We start from the raw sequence: 18,332 nt of genomic DNA, 5'->3' as shown, positions 1-18,332 counted from the left end.
TCCTCTGCTTACGCTGAAATACGAACTCATTCACGTATGTACACATTCACTCGCCAACAGCATCATATTAAAGTTCGACAACAGACAACAACAACAATAACAACAGGCAAACTTGATACAATTTTGATTTCTTCTTCTTCTTCTTCTTCTTCTTCTTTTAATTTCCGACAGACTAGGCACGGGAAGTGCATTGATGCCTCTCACCAATTAAAAACAACAACGTTTAACGTGAAAGAGTTTAACGTGGCTTAATGTCCCAAAACAGCGATCAATGTTCACCAAATTCGTCTGACATCTCACATGTTATAAGCACTATTTTCATATATATTCAGTTTTCATATTCCCCATTCATTTGTTGCTCCTCCCTTTGACAGTTGATATCTGGTCAGTTGGCTGCATCATGGCAGAGATGCTTCTTGGGAGGCCGCTGTTCAAAGGGAACGATCGTATCCTTCTTTCTTCGTTTTATCCAGTGGGCTGATGGTTTGTATGAATAAAACACACTAGCAGCAGAATTACAAAAATACTATTGGTTGCAGGAATATTAAAATGACTCTTTACATCTTAAATGAATTCTGGTATCATTTAGCTTATCCAGTGTTACCATACATGAGACTTGAGAAAATAAAATCAAATTAACCATTTTGCACACAGTCAGACAACAAAATGAGTTTAGATTTTTATTTTAAGAGTCAGCATTCTATTATCTGATACATTTCTGATGTGTTTTTCACTTGGCTCAACTTAAACTGGACTTAGTCCTAAACAGTGATTCAATTAGGCACTAAGACACTTAACCTTGCCATTAACACATTAGAAAAGCCAACTACTGTCCTCAAAGCAAAGAAAAAAAAAGTCAGCTAAGTCTGATTGCATTTGTATAAAATAAAGTGTAAAAACTGCACCACACTTTTAGGGTTCAATCCATCAGAGGCTGTACCTCCAGTTCAGTCAGCTACTATGAAGCCCTGTCCTGTGTCCTGTACAGCTTTTTGTCTTGACACTGGTATGTAGATCTGGACCAACTAAGAGAAATTATGAAGATTACAGGAACCCCTAATCCAGATTTCATTATGAAGCTACAGAGTCAAGATGTGAGTGATGTCAATACACACACACACACACACCCCAAATGCAAAATCAACAACATTTAATAAGTACACACTGTATAAACACACTGTATACTCACACATTAAACAGAGTGAAGTGTGTTGACTGAAAACCAATAAACACTATCATGTGACAAGCATTTAGCCATAAATATTCCCAATTAAATATTCCCTTAAATATTCCCCCACCAGGCCAAAAACTACATCAGAAGCCTACCCAAAGTACAAAAGAAGGACCTGCACTCTATTTTCTTCAAAGCCAGCTCCGAGGGTAAGTGGAGCAGTGTTTGTTGTTGGTGCTAAATTGACAAAGAATGTCAGACCTGAGCGAAAGGGTTGAATAAAACCACACCACTTTTTCAAATAATAATATTATTGAAACTACCACAACTACTGTTACTTCTACTACTAATACCACAGTTTAGAGGAAGAAGAGGAAGAAATCCAAGATTCCTCCCACAAACTCTTGTGTCATACCTAGCTTTCCGAATTCAGTCTGAAAAACTGGTGCACTGTGTTATAGTGTATAACTGGTGTAGTGTGATATAAATGAATAACTAGTGTAGTGTGTTGTAGTGAATAACTAGTGTACTGTGTTATGACGAATAACTAGTATAGTGTGCTATAGTGAATTAGTAGTGACCGTGTTAGAGGGAATAACTGGTGACTGTGATACAGTGAATAAGTGGTGTCATGTGCTATAGTGAGTAACTGGTGCAGTGTGTTATAGTGAATAACTGGTGTAGTGTGTCACAAATGTATAACTGGTGTAGTGAGTTATAAATGAATAGTTGGTGTAGCGTGTTATAAATAAATAGCTGGTATAGTGTGTTACAGTGAATAAGTGGTGTGGTGTGTTAAATTGAAGAACTGGTCTACTGTGTTATAGTTAATGTTTTGAGAGTATGTGTTTTGTGGTTGTTAGCTGTGTGTGCTCTGGAACATATGCTGGTCCTGGATCCAGACCGGAGGGCGAGTGCGTCCGAGGCCCTAACGCTGCCTGTTTTCTCTGAGTTCCGGGAGCCTGAGGAGGAGACGGATGCCCTGCCGTATGATCACTCCGTGGACAACACTGACCTGCCTCTGGAGCAGTGGAAACGTAAGAGTGGGAAGAGGGGAAGGGAAGGATGAGTCAGGGAAAGGATGAAACTGATATTTATTGGTTGTTTCAGCAGTTGTTAGTCAGTTGTTTTCATTCAAAGGATGGGAATAAGACCCTTTAAGTTAAAGTTTCATTTGCCAAAGGAACCAAACACAAAGCTTGAAAAACACACAGCTTCTTAAGTATGTTGAGAAAAAGAATTATGTACAGAACTAGAGGTTCTTAAGGTTCCTCACTGAGAAATTACTGGCAGTGTGTACTGACAATTACAAAAAGATTGCTTCAGAGCCTCTCTACGATGTGAAAGAATTATACTGAATATATAAGTAGCCCTCTTATGTATAAATTAATAAACATAAATAAAGTTGCATTTTCAGGAAGAAGGTAAATATTTGTTTTAGAACATGACAAAAGTCTCTGAAAATCATCATGCATTCTCCATGAAAGAGATTTAATCTTACTATTGTAGAATGTACCAACAACTTCTTTACTAGTGTTTCTGCACTAGAGAGTGCAGGAGAGTTTATTGTGCATAATGAATTTTCCTCATGTTCATGTGTTTTCTCACAGGTCACACCTTCACAGAGATACTGTCCTTCCAACCCCCCCTGACTGAGCCTCACGAGTCCAAAGAGACCTCCCTCTGAGCGAGGACATATCAGACTTAAACACACACACACGGAGACTTACACACACAGAGACTCACACACACACACACACACACACACAGACACACACACACACACACACACACACACACAGACAGATATACTACAGACTCTCTCTCACACACAGTTAAACTGTTGTTAACAGTGCATGTACAGAGATGAACTCTGTGTGGTCGAGAGAAGAGAACATTGTTATATGCTTTATGTCATCTCACAGTGATATATGTCCTGTGCCTTTGCTGACAAAAAAGATGGGGTTTTTTTTGTTCTATTGTTTGGCTTTTTCTTTCAGTGTTTTATGTGAGGCTAAACGTACTTCTGTAACACAACCTCTGTGTTTTCGTATCGTTCTGTGTTCTCTTATCATTATAGATTTGGCCCTTGCTCAGAAGGAGCCTGTCTGTGCTAATCTTCTAAGGATCACTGTCCAAAGGAACATGCAAACTCAGTGTTTCTGTCTGGCATGTTTGGTTTTAAGTATCAAGGAATTTTTAGACTTAAGGAAATTTGCTCCTACTGTTAGGTCATCGAGTAAGAGAAATGCATTAAGATATTTTAGTCTTAATCTTACTCATTCTTAATTTCTAGAGTTTCTTAAGAGTGTTTCAGGGGGGTCTCAGAGTCAAGAAAGATGGCCTTTTTTATCACAGATCTCATGGGTGGGCGTAGCATTCATCATCTTCCATTATTCATTATCCTTGAGTCTACAGGTTTTTAAACGTAGGCCATATTTTATGACTTCACACAAAGTATTCACCTTTAGGCAACATATTAAGTGTCTGGCTGACTTAGGTGAGTTTTGTGATTACATAAGTTCATATTATGAGTTCATGTCCTAGGTTTTCTGAATAATTCAAGTGATTGTAGGCTTATCAACATCATGAAAATATAATGGTAACTTTTTTTGGAAGTGACAGGTATGATTTTCCATAGCCCACTTCTTTAGCAGTTCTTGTATCACAGAAATGGGGTGTGGTTAATGATGTGTCATTTTGGAAAATCATTTCATGACAAATCAGCTGTCTTAATTCACCCCTACTCTTTATTAAGAGATGCCCTGAGAGGTTTTAAAACACATTCTCACCCTGAGCTATTGACTAAGATTTTTTTATTTGGTATTAAGTAGAATTCTAAGATCATTTTTAGGACTAATTGGCCTAGAGCTGTGTCAGTTTCTCTTAACACAAAAAAATATATGGAAGCTATTTTATTGCACCATATAATATCAGAAAGTAATTTCAGGGAAATAAATATTTTTAGTTTGTAGTGTCATGTTGTCTTTAATGAGAATTTCAATTAAATACATCCCAACGGGTTATCTGTATTTTCTTTGTCGGTGTGGGGTGCCTGGAAATTTGCAGCACTGCCACGTTTTTTTCTTTTTTTCTTTTTTTCTTTTCTTTCTTTTTTTTTTTTTTGAACATGGTATGATATTTTACGTGTGCGTCTGATATAGAAATGGAAATTATCTTGTATGCTATTTTTTTTCCGAATGTTATATGTATGTGTCATAAATTCCATGCAAGTTAAAAATCTCCACAAAAATGCTTCAGCAGTTTTGTGATACCAGTAATGGAGCTGTCAGCATACCTGTATCCTCAGATTGCATGAGCAGTAAGAAGGGAGAAATATAATATTTTCACAGTCTGTTTCAACAACAACAACAACAACAAAACCCCCTGACATTTAAAACATTTTAATGTCCATCCAATCTACACATCCTTGATCTGCATTTTCTTCCATGGTGTCGCGTTCTTTGGAATTTGCAGCTTTTGTCTGTGTGTGTGTGTGTGGGCGGGGTGTGTGTGTAATTGAACAGTTTAATATTTGATATGTGGTCTGTCCTGTGACCCTCTTGTACTTTTAGGGAGTTACATATCTGTCCAAAATTAACTCATTATTTCCGTGATAAAGTCATTCCAGTATAGGAAGTCTGATGTTTAAATGATGCAGTAATTGTTTTGCCATATCTCCCAGGAGCTCAGTCTTATCGGGATGAATGACTGATTGTAAACTGGTACCATGTTTACAAGTTAGCAGCCCTGACATTTTTGAAGCACATCCCACATGTAGACATGAAATACATGCAGAACAGCACATACTGACAGAAAAGTCAAAATCAGAAGAGGGTGAACAACTTCTGTTATGATAAAAGTAAACCTAGTGCAGACACTCAAACTTGTAAGATGCTCTCATGGTGCTACATAAATAATTCAAATTTTATAAACTGTAGAACCAAGTTGATGCTACTGTAATAGCTTCAGGTCCCTGCTTTATACAAGCTGGGTAAGCGCCCAACTGATTTCTTTTACTTTAAAATCTGTGCAATAAATTCACCATTTGACTTAGGTGTGATCTCAAAGTTACAACAACTTGAACATCATATGAAACAAACATGCCTGGAACAACATGCAATTTCAGCATTTTTAATCAGTTTTCTAGCTGCAAAAATAGGCGTTTTACTATTCCATTTTAAGTGCTAAAAAAGCTGTTCCAAGGAAAAAAAAAGTTTTCAGTTTGGAATTGCTCATGTTCTTTTTAATGGCATTTTGAGCTAAGTACATCGTTGAAAAAGTGATTTTTTTTTTTTAAGTCTTTAGGCCAAAAGCATTTTTAAAAACTGTCTTGTTTATAATTTATGACAGCCATGGCAGTGTGCTAACACACAGACCTGTGAAGAACAAGGTGTTCGGTATGTATTTAATCACATAAATACCTAGAGTAAAAGTCAACAAGGCATACTACAGGAGTCAGATTTGGATTTTATGTTCACTGTCCTGATAAGAAGTTTTGCTGATTTTCCCTGAGGATGTCCCTGAACTTTTTATATTTTACACACTATATGTATACACACACACACACACACACACACACACACACACACATATATATATATATATATATATGTGTGTGTGTGTGTGTGTGTGTGCATATGTATTAGGGATGAGCAGAGAGCCCAGTATTTGTATTTGTATCTGTATTACAGCAAAATTATTTGTATTTGTATTTGGATCCAAATAAAAGTGGAAATAGGCATAACAGTTCTGTTTTTGTTTTTATCGCACTTCTAATTTTAGGATATTAAAGTGTTAATAAGTGTTCTTCAATAAAGTATTATAATAATTATGAACACTTAAATGTAATATTTATGGTTTTCATAAATCCAGTAATAAACATGTATAATCATAAACATCACTGAAAATAAAATAACTTTAAAACTAACATACAGTTCCTAATCCACACTCAAGCCAATAAACTAAACTCTAAACTAATAAATGCCTATGTGAACATTGTGATCCCTGCCACCACCCGCCCTAATTGGAGGAAGCAACTGTGTGACACACAGGCTGACTGAACAGTGAGTACAGGGTGTAGGTGAACTAGAGCTAACGTAGGCTAATCTTGTGAAGTTATACTTTAGTGTAGGTTTCATAAATAATGAAATACCTAATCATTTGGCACATTGGCACCACGTTATCCTAAGTATCAGGACTTTGAAAAGATTGCGCGAGAAATTGTGTCTATTCCGAAGAAAGAACCACACAGACTTGGAGAAAATTGCCATGTGAATAAAGTCTTAATTTTACAAGAAAGAAGTCATAATAATACGAGAATAAAGTTGTGATTTTACAAGAAAAAAGTCATAATATTCTGAGAATAGAGTGATAGAGTAATTTTAGGCTACATGTTATTTTAGAGGTGAAATATCAGAAGAGCAGCCTGCCGCCTAAATTAAAATGAACAACGGGGAGCATCATGTGACCTTATACTTCAGTAGAGGTTTCACGAAAAAATGAAATATTTAATCTTTTGGCACATCAGCATGTCATTGCAGCAGGCTGCTCTGCTGATCCTCTTCTGCTCATCTGAAATTACAACTTTATTCTCGTAATATTACAACTTTATTCTCGTAGCATTACAACCTTATTCTAGAAATGTCAGACCCCCCCCCCCCCCCCCCCCCCCCCCCCCCCCCCGCCCAGTTTGGCCCCAGTACTCCATCTTAATGAGGAACCCCATACATATACCTACCTACCCATATACGTAAAACATATTTTGGTACAAAGGATCTTCAGCAATTTGGCATCTACTCTAAACATTTTTCTACTGTATCCTTAAAAATCGATGTAAATATTTTGGTAAATCTTCACCTTTCTATATTAATTCATATTATGTATCAAGTTTCAAGTTTTCAAGTTTATTTAAAGCCCAATATCACTGTTTACAGTCTCAAAGGGCTTTACATGCCAACAGGTTTACAACAAACAAAACAGGACCACACCCCCTGACTTAATCCTCAAAGCAGGCAAGAAAAAATTCCCCCCAAAAAACAAGGTGTAACATGTCAGAAAAATGGAAGAAATTTTGGGGAGGACCACAGAGAGAGGACACCCCTGCATGACCAGACAGGTGTGAATAGTCTTCTGCTATTGGAAACCCATTAAGTTCCCATCTCAGTTTCCACAGAAGAGACTCGATAATGGGGCTGTGTAACTGCCCTGAGAATGGATAACCTGCCATTTTTTTCAGTTCCTGACTAATACTGAATATTTTAGAATGTACTGCTAGGTCTCTGACTATATTTGATGACGGATTCACAGAGATCTCATTTTCTTTCTGGATTCCTCTCATAAAAATACCATGGGCAGTTCACCTTCTACAACATCATCCATGAAAATAAAAATACAGAACATTAAACAGATTTAACAGATTTTTACTGTGATTATTTATTCCCCTAGTAATTCATTTCGGACACAGCCATTGTAATTTGTACCTGAAAACAGCGGCCATTTTTACAGTAGCAATTTGGCGACCTCAATGGGACATCAACTTCAGCTTCCCCCGAGATGTGCTAGTTGATTCTCTCAAGCTGCACGGAAACATTCAGTTTAATATCAATTAACAGACTGCCTAGCCTGTTAATCTGCAACAAAAAGTTGAGGAGTCTGCAGGTAGCCTAATACATAGCAACGCAACACCTGCAACTTTGAAATTATATTTGCTAGAGGGACTATTTTTCTTAGCGGAAGCCACGAAATGGGAATAAAATCATTAAAATGAAATATTGTGTGAAGTTTCTTTCATCGTTTTGGCAAGTAACCGTATAATAAGTGAGATAATGTATAGTCCGTCGGTCATTATTGAAAAATAAATAGCCTCAGGGTGTTCAGGAGGATGTGGGTTAGTATGGTAGGTTATATGCAAATACTACACCATTTTAGGGACTTGAGCATGAGCAGATCTTGGTATCCGCGGGGGATCCTGGAACCAGTCCCTGCGGATTCCGAGGGCCGACTCTATTTTCGATCTGCGGTTAGTTGAATCCACGGATGCAGAACCCGCAGATACGGAGGGGTTGACTGTACTGTTAAAAAAAAGGTTTAACTAATTATTTATGTAATCACTTTTAATACAGAAGTACACATTGCATTAAAAGTTTATGCGTGATTAAAAGAAGATATATGTACGTATATGTGTATGTATCTGTATCTGTTTATATTTGGGTTTACATTTATGAAACTTAAACATTTTTTTCTATCACAAGTCTGAGCTACAAAACATAAATGCACAAGGAAAACACAAATACGAAAGACAAGCATTTTCCAGAGGAACACTGAACTTGCGAGCATGATTCTGAAATGTGTCTTAAGCATCGATGTCTGTTTGAGTTTGGAGAATTATTTTGTAGACATTTTCAAAGTCATGAGTCCCATACCATTTTCCAGTCACGGTAATTTAGCAACCGAAGAAACCAGTTTTTTAAATTATAGCTCTAAAACATTGTTAAACATGTCAACAACCATAAAACAACTTCAATATGAGTCTTTGTCAGGGAATAAATTGGCATGCTATCACAAAATCACTGAGTACCCAAACTCTTGGGAAGGGCATTAAATAAAATATAATATGTAAATGACAAAATGGGCATTAATAAAGAATAGCATTGTCTTTTATCATGATCATGACAGTTCTAGCGTTGCCCTGAGCATAACAACTCTAACAAGAAAATATAATTAGTTTTGTGAATTCAGAGAATTATTGTGTGCACACGCACACATTAAAGTTCATTTCCTATAATGTTAAAGTTTATACATCATAAAATGTGGTTGTTGTGATTTTCATCCCGTGATTACAAGCTTTACATAAGGTGGCATATTCTCCTTTTTCTCCTTTCCACAAGAAATGCTGAGACAATAGTTAATGTACAGTAATTTTCAAAAGCTTCTTAAATTAACATGAATTTAGGTTTTCTTAATCTTAGGTTTAAGATTCTTTTGCAAATTGAGTCTCAGATCTTTCCGGGCAAGATCTTTTCAAGCAATTGCATGTCTCCACATAAAATTTAGGTCATCAGTATTTAACAACAGTATCTTTTCTGTTAAGCGGCAATATCTTCACTGTTCACTCTTATAGATGATTTACACTTAGCACAGAAATTCAGACATTTTTGAATAATGTTAATAAGTTATTTAGTAACAGATCAGTAACAAGAGGGGATTCAAGTCTTGTCACTCAGTGATTTTATTGCATCATATGTCACAGTTTAAATATCCCCAAAAGGGCAGTGTAAAGAATAAAATACGAGACCTGGTGACATCATCAACATAATGGCTGCATTTAGGAGAGCTCCACTGTCCTCAATTTCAGGACTGTCACTTGACCAAGGCCATTTTGTCAATAAAAGATAACTGACCTCTCTGACCTTTTTCAGATCATTGCACAGATATTTCAATAAAAGACCCATGCAGAGAAGCCTCAAGAATAGCTAATTTATTCATCTATCTGGATTCTTGTACTCCATAATAATTTATATTATTTATGGTCTAAGTAATAGTACATTGTGCTGTGTTGTTATTTAATATGGTTATTGCCTTTACTACTTCTCAAATGACAAATATAATGTAAGAAATCCATCTTAAAATTAACGTGTGTAATGTGTTACAGGGTGGATATTTCTCCCTTCCGGGCTGCAGCTGCTGGCCAGGGCTTCTCTGTTCAGATGATTAACAAATGTATTGTGAATTAAAAAAGACTACTCCTTAGTGCTGGCCAATTAGCAAAATTAAATCTGCACAAACATTCTATTTATGAATTCAAATAAGTCTTAGTGGACTTTCTGTTTCACTGGAGTATGAGAAATGAGGAAACAGACATGAAGATATCATATTTCAGCTATCACAAAGAGAGACAGAAGACAAACCACACATGAAATGAGACTAATGGTTGATAACTTTCAAAATTAAGCAATAAAGGCTGTAAAAAGCTAAACAGAACAGAAAAAGGTAAAAGGTTGACTCAACAATCATGAGCCTGAACAGTGTGAGAGGAAGATGGTTCTACAGGCAAAGAAAAATCCAAAGGATGAAGAACCACAGAAATTGATTATATATACAGTAAATGTCAAATTAAGTATAATGTACCAGCTGTACTCTTCAGTTAATTATAAAGTTAGGTAGCCATGCGCTTGTCTACATTTGGGCTAATTTAGGAGGTGGAAAATAGTTTCTTGCAGGAGAAGAAAACTGAAATGTAGCTAACAAATGTAGCTACGTTTTCTGTACTTTTGTTCCTCAGGGGTTTCGGCCTGTTCATCCCTATTGCAACACTGAACACAAAGAAAAGTTGGCAATCCATTGCTATCTCTACATGAGATATAAAGGTCACTCTTTTAATTCATTTCGTAAGAGTTCAGTTCACACAAAGGTGGCCACTCTCAGGCTTTAACTTTAAGAGAAAGTTTTGATCCCTCTTATCTTACGCTGGACTGTAGTGCGGAAAGCAGTGTTTCTTGTTGTCCCAACTACAGTAAGTCCTACCAGTTTTTTTTTTTCCACTGGTCTTTTATGTGTGTCGTCAGTTTTAGACAACTGAAGCACTAGATACAAATGAAATATATGGGTTTTTATGTATGTATACACAATACACACACACACACACACACACACACACACTCACTCACACACACTAGATACAAATGCAATATATGTGTTTTTTTGTATGTATACACAACACATACATGTGTGTGTGTCCACATGCGTGCGTGTATGTGTGTGTGTGAGTGTGTGTGTGTGTGTGTCGAGAGAGATCCATTATCTTTAATCTTTGAAACAGGACAAATTGAAGAAGATAACCAAAGAGAACAGGAGCGAGAGGAACAGTGTAAACAACAAGAAGAAGAAAAGAGGTGCCTGGAACACCTTGAGCAAGAGAGAAGGATCCAGGAGGAAATCGACAGAGAGAGTGACATCTCCAGAGAGAAGCTATCTAAAGCAAGGGAGAAGCTGAGGCAGAAACAGAGCTATAAAGGCCAGGAGCGTCACCATCAGCGTATACATAGCCTTCATCAGCACTGCGTGAAAAGTGGTGTATTCGGAAATATCCGGACAAAGTAAACTTCCGCTAAACCTGCTGTTTTCCGGAGGTATTCGGATGCCCGCAGAACTTTGTCACGCGGACCTGAAAACTCCCGCAAATGTCCGAATACAGCTGTTAGACGGCAGTTTTCAGGCATCCGCGTGACCACAGTCGTTAGCTGATGGCTTGGCCTTTCAAATGCTAATAACAGTCAATGGTCTAGGGGGGACTGGGTATAGAAGCCTGCCCCCCTTCCTCGCTGTAACTTTCTATCAGTTAGCCTATATGTAATATTTAGCTGATATTTTGATAACCTCACAAACTTCTTTGGTGTTGCATGGTGTATAATACAGCAGTGGTAGGCCCATGTAGCCTTTAATGTCATTGCTCTGTCGTGCAGCTAAATTACAATGGACACTTCAAATGGAGCATACAAAAACACACTGAAAACATAATTTAAAAAAAGTCTAAATGAGAGGTTCATTAATTACATATTTGATGGTTATGCAACTGTCCTTTACTTGGGGTCAAAGATACAGGGTGACCAGATGCAAACAGACCAAATGGGGGACAAGTAGTAAGTTTGTGTGGGACAATGAGGGACATGTTACTAATGCTGAGAGATGATGTAAAACTTAGATATAATGTCAGTCTAACTGTATAAGAAACACTTGTATACACTTGTATTGATAGACATCCAACATGCATTGGCCATTACAGGCCCATCAAAGGCAACTGTACTTAAGCAAAGCAGCAGGCATCATACAGCTCAAGTCTTTCAAGTTAAACCCCTGACCAAATTCAACTATAAGAATAAATAAGGCTCAAAATAAAATATTACATAAAATAAAACAATTTCAATGCAAATCTTTATATCAAGCCAAAATCTCTATTGGATGAGAAGCATGGTCAGAAGGGATAAAAGAACTTTTTGACCATGACGTCGGCTGACAGCGTTTATCTTCATATCTGTAAAGTTTCACTAAGTTTGGTTTCTGTGACGTAGCAAAGAAATTCGTCGGCCCCACAGCTGCACAGTTTGATTGACGGTCGCCACAGACTCTTGATGACCGCCCTCAACGCTCTCCTCTCAGCCATTTGGTGAAAGCAAGGCTTTTAAAAAAACTCGCCTATGTTGCATTTTTACTGCTTTTGACATAGCGCTATTAAATAGATTAGAAACTATGCTCATGTGCGGGCGGGTAAAATAATGGATCCATATATTTTTTATTTCTGACAGTTAAAAACCAAACGACCAGCGAAAATGCGGGACATTATCTCAGTATGAGGGATGCGGGACAAAGGATACAGGACTTTAAAAAAAAAAAAAAAAGTTTACAGGGCATAGGAGTTTTTGTTGTTGATTCTCGCTTGTTTGTTCGGAATGTTTCTCCTCAGTATGAGGACGCGCCCCGTTTTCAAACCACCCACTTAGAACCTAAGGTTGAGTCCTGTCCAATCAGTTTTCTGTGCGTGCATGGCGTAGGGTGACAGGAACCAATAGCATTGTGTGCAACTGCAGCGCGAAATTTGCTTTGGGGAAGGGGTTACCTGTGGTAAGGTAAGGAGAAGCGAGTCACTGAAGGATTACAGAAGTTTTACTCCGTATTCTGTCGATAGTGTGCATTTTGGAGATGGCTTGCAAAAGAACACTTAAGTTTTCGAACGAACAGCGTGCGCCGGGAATATCCAATTTTTCCAACGGCGAGTCCAAACGAAAACAAACAACTGGTGTCCCCGTTAAATGCATTTTTAAGAAGATGTCTGAACAGCAGTAAACGTTCATGGAGAATGTTATTCGGCGGTTGGACAGGATGGAGTCCCATCAAAGAGGCGCAAGAGGAGTCTGCCCGAGAAAAGAAGACGAGTGGGAAATAACTCTGTTTCGGTAAGTTTATTTCTGTAGCCTTCTGGCTTTCGTCTTTGACTGCCGCGCATTCTGATACGTTCACATTTCTTTATCTGCTTTATCCCTTAATGTGGTTGAATTTAACTCTTGTATTAATTTTGCTTCTACAGGAAGCTGTGCGGATAATGCATAATGCTGAAAACAACGCGCACAGATATGATCCACGGACAAGGTAAGACAACATGTTTTGTTGGTAGACTATATCGTCGCGATTGTTTCATAGCAGTGCTTGGAATTCTAAACGAACTTTTAATCAATCTTCCTTTCTCCTCCGTTTTTTTTCTCTCTAGCATCCTGAAAGACCTACTGAGACTATTCGAAAGAGTTACCGGGTGAATCCAGAGAACAAAGAGGGGGGCAGGATCGCCACTCGAACGAGGCAAAGGAGGAGAAGAGTAAGTCAAAACATCATTTCCCTAGTAGTTCTTAGACTTTTTCTCCCTTTGCTATTTTCAGTGATCTAATTTCTCTTTTCATTGTGTTTTGCATCTGCTCAAGGCCAGAGCTAGTGTTCTTTAAACTGAGGAAGAGGCTGCCATATGGAGGACCGCATCAGTAGATAGAATTTCTGAAGAGGACGCCGCCATCTTGGATGGAAGGCCAGCGTGGGTCCTCCCGCCTAGCACAGAGTTGTCTGCACTGTGTGGGGTGCTACAGAATAGAGACCACGGAAGCTGGGTTGTTCTTGGGAATGCTCAACATTTAGAGTTTCATTTATGCTCCCAAAAGCATTTGTATTATATACTATGATATTACAGTATATTCTGTTCTAATGTATTCTATTCTGTTATATATTGTACATTGAGATATATATATATATATATAGAGATATATATATATAAAATTGTCAATTTATATGCCTTATATTATACTGTATTTGCTTTATTTATAATAAAATTTGTGTAATTCATTTTTGTTTGCCAGACTATCTATACAATCTACCTATGAACATAAAACAACACCACCACCAATAATAATAATATTAATAATAATAATAATAATTATTATTATTATTATTATATAAACCATATGAATTCATGTTTGGGGACCCACAATGGACCAATGGGGAAGGGTTTTAGAGGAGGGGCAAGACATTGCTCCACCAATCCAAAGAAAGACTTTTGACCAATTGCAGGATACCTGGTGGTCCAAGGTGTGAAGTGCAAATGTTCCCTTCCAAGCACCCCAAGGGATTATTCACCATGGCAACTAAGGGCTCTAGGCAGACCCCAAAACACGGTACATATTCAGGAGTATTCCATGCCGCGTAACAGAGCTGCAAACTGCCGGATACAGCCGATAATCTGTGGAGTATCCGGGAATATACAGATGTATTCCAGGCCGAATACACCTCTTTTCACGCAGTGCAGGTCATAGAGGACGACGCAGCTGCAATTGAGAGAGATGAGGTACAACAAGGGTACAATTTCAGAATGATTATGCAATGGATGTAAGGTACCTGTTCATGATACCTGACATTATAAGTTTAAAATAATTGAAAAAGAAATAAACAGCTACCTACAGTGCAATTGAGCACTATTTGACAATATACTTCCAGGCTAATACATTTTGGCTAAATGGTCATGTCAATAACTGAAATGTCCCCTATTCAATTTGGTCAGGTCAGTATATTGAGCTGAGATGAAAGTACCAAGACATAAGATATTTAATGCCCATATTTGAAATCTTTACATGAGGTCCAACTAAAATATCTGGGTGTCTGATAGTTTTTCATTGTTAATTTTAGAACCAGAGAAATAGTGACTGAAATTAACTATCTGGACAAGGTGTGATGCTATTGTCTATAGAAGCCCAACTCTGCCAATGAGGAACAAGGGAGGGGCCATAGAGAGTAACCTATTTTTTTCCTGGCCCTGTTTTTGTTTCTCACAATTACAGCTTAATATCTCACAGTTTCACCTAAAAATATCACAAAATTCTGACGAAATATCTTGCAAAGTCAGACAAAATGTAATTGTACATGAAAATGTACTCAGTGAGGGCTCCACGATCAAAATCAGGATGGCATCATCAGAGACTAACCATTAGGTAACATTGCAGAAGAAGAAGGAGTTCCACAACCAGCATTTCAAGTGATTGTGAAGTTAACTGGTCAGAAAAAGAACAATTACTGCTGAAACAATTAGCCCTCGGTGCTCTCTATGATCAAAAAATAATAAACTTAGCGACAAACTCATTGTCAAACCTAAGGAGTTAGTTATACGTAAAACTGAAATTAGTGAAGAGAATTGGTAACTGTAAGGTGACTAAGTCCCTGAAAATTTATTCTAACGGATTTGGCTTGATCCTATCACATTTGTTGTACCACCTCCTGTGGTAATCTCTAAAGTGTCCTCTCTGATAGGCTGCTGTTCCTTGCTCTTGGTTAATCTGGCTTTACTTCCACTGCTGGGAGCAGGAGCTACACTTTGATAATAATTGGATAAAATGATCCAAGATGCGCTCATGGAAGACTTCACAGTCAGAAGATGTGTTGTTTGACCATTCTGACAAGGAGTGGTTGGAAATGGGTCAGTCTGATTTACAAGGATCAGAGATAACTGGTGTAGTGGTAATTGAATGAGTGAAATGTAATTTGGAGCCTGTACATTGACTTGATACCAATGTCTTTCTCTTTCTTTGCAACAAGCAGCATACATTCACTTATCAAAGTGCTCTGGAGCAAGGTTCTCTACATCCATGCTTGTCTTACCGTAATTGTTACTGTTATGCAGTCATTAAGAGACATTATGAGATGCGTTATAAAACATTGGATCTTAATGAGATTTTAATTTGTAATAGTACAATATTAAGTGCATACATATGGGAAGTTATAACGGTAGCTTACTATGTCACAGTTATAAGAAATTAAAATACAACTGCAAGATGTTCAGTAAGAATTCTGAAGACATTAAATCAGAAATGTTAAGTCACATTTACAAAATACATTTATTTATTTATCTATTTATTTATCATCACTAGCGGAAAAGGGCTTGTCTGCTTGTCAATCCTGTGAGAGAATGAAATATCATAAGCTTAAATAGCAATCTTGGTTCATTTGTTGTGCCATTAAGCCTTTGCAGTAGATTCCAGAATCCATTGTGTAGAATCCTGAATCTGACAGAACTGATCTTGTATGCTGCCAATGAAATTTCTTGCTATTAGAATCGGTAATATAATTTTTATGGGTAAAGGTGCATGATATGAAATAAGTCTTAAATTGCATACTGCTTAACCACCATCACATCAAATACACATGCAATCAAACAATATTATTTTCTGGAGTCTATGCTGTATTAATAATTAAATAAAACAAATAGTCTGTTTTATTTAATCATATCTCATCTGCCAGCTGTACTTCATCTCTTATTTGGTATATGGTTTGTGTCCTTAAACAACTTCTTTAAACTGATGTCTTTAAGCTGTTTTGCACAAAAAGCACATACCATTCCCTTTTTATTTATTCAACTTTACTTTAAACTATAATTCTTATATATTAATGTATATTTACAAAATAGCTACACTGAAATGGATTTTGTAGCTGACTTGTTATGGTACATGTACAGTATTAGAGACACTGACCGTAAAGTAGGAACAAAAATTCTGACTAGCCCTGCTGGCTGCTGTCCACTTCACTTTGTCCTATTTATGTAATGCTGTGCTTTTCATCCAAATCTGAAAATCCTTGGCTGATACAGCGGTGGACAAAGACTGTGAAAATTACACAGTCAAACTAGAATTGTGTACAATGTTGTCCAATTGAAATTAAAATTGAAATTGAGGCCATTGACTTCAGATACTTTAATTGTCATGATATGAAAGCTCATGTAACTCCAACCCAAGTGTAAAACAGTGGTTTGGTAATAACTATATTCTTATGCACAAAGCAGTCTGTTTTGCTCCTGCTAAAGTCTGCTGATATCTCTTCTTGAACTCAGTTGCTTTTACTCAAGGGTTTTTTTCTTTGCTTCACTTTTCACAGCTTGCAGATGTGGAACAGAAATTCAAAGAATTTATGTCATCAATGAAAATGATGACTTACTGTCCTACAAGCTTGAAGACAGGATAAGGACACTTCATAATGTGTTAACCCTCACATACTGCAATTGAATGATGGTGAATATGACATCATCAAAGCCTACTGTCAGTACATTTATTGCTATTGATTGATATAATGTCACATTATATTTCATGCACACTATAGGTTCTCTGTTTTCATCCTTACCTTGAAAAATGTTCAAGAGACCAAAGATAACAACAGTGATAATACCCACTGCGTGAAAAGTGGTGTATTCGGAAATATCTGGACAAAGTAAACTTCCGCTAAACCTGCTGTTTTCCGGAGGTATTCGGATGCCCGCAGAACTTTGTCATGCGCACCTGAAAACTCCCACAAATGTCCGAATACAGCTGTTAGACGGCAGTTTTCGGGCATCCGCGTGACCACAGTCGTTAGCTGATGGCTTGGCCTTTCAAATGCTAATAACAGTCAGTGGTCTAGGTGGGACTGGGTATAGAAGCCTGCCCCCCTTCCTCACTGTAACTTTCTATCAGTTAGCCTATATGTAATATTTAGCCGATATTTTGATAACCACACAAACTTGTTAGGTGTTGCATGGTGTATAATATAGCAGTGGTAGGCCCATATAGCCTTTAATGTCATTGCTCTGTTGTGCAGCTTAATGGACACTTCAAATGGAGCATACAAAAACACACTGAAAACATAATTTAAAAAAAAATCTAAATGTTCATTAATTACATATTTGATGGTTATGCAACTGTCCTTTACTTGGGGTCAAAGGTACAGGGTGACCAGATGCAAACAGACCAAATGGGGGACAAATAGTAAGTTTGTATGGGACAATATGGGACATGTTACTAATGCTGAGAGATGATGTAAAACTTAGATATAATGTCAGTCTAACTGTATAAGAAACACTTGTATACACTTGTATTGATAGACATCCAACATGCATTGGCCATTACAGGCCTATCAAAGGCAACTGTACTTAAGCAAAGCAGCAGGCATCATACAGCTCAAGTCTTTCAAGTTAAACCCCTGACCAAATCCAACTATAAGAATAAATAAGGCTCAAAATAAAATATTACATAAAATAAAACAATTTCAATGCAAATCTTTATATCAAGCCAAAATCTCTATTGGATGAGAAGCATGGTCAGAAGGGATA

The 18,332-nt window shown here is 37.3% G+C and overlaps 1 protein-coding gene across 1 annotated transcript in view; it reads left to right on the top strand.

The window, feature by feature from the left end:
- The window catches only part of mapk12b (mitogen-activated protein kinase 12b), a 6,364-nt gene extending 3,506 nt beyond the window's left edge, over positions 1-2,858 (top strand). Inside the window, exons 8-12 of the mRNA XM_030784620.1 lie at positions 375-446; positions 1,015-1,094; positions 1,302-1,380; positions 2,035-2,208; positions 2,782-2,858. Of these exons, the coding sequence (XP_030640480.1) occupies positions 375-446; positions 1,015-1,094; positions 1,302-1,380; positions 2,035-2,208; positions 2,782-2,858 (482 nt within the window). The remainder of the gene's footprint in view (positions 1-374; positions 447-1,014; positions 1,095-1,301; positions 1,381-2,034; positions 2,209-2,781) is intronic.
- Positions 2,859-18,332: the final 15,474 nt, after the last annotated feature.

This window comes from Chanos chanos, chromosome 1 (assembly GCF_902362185.1).
Source record: "Chanos chanos chromosome 1, fChaCha1.1, whole genome shotgun sequence".
Classification (NCBI taxonomy): Eukaryota; Metazoa; Chordata; class Actinopteri; order Gonorynchiformes; family Chanidae; genus Chanos; species Chanos chanos.
This window is presented reverse-complemented; position numbering and strand designations above follow the sequence as displayed.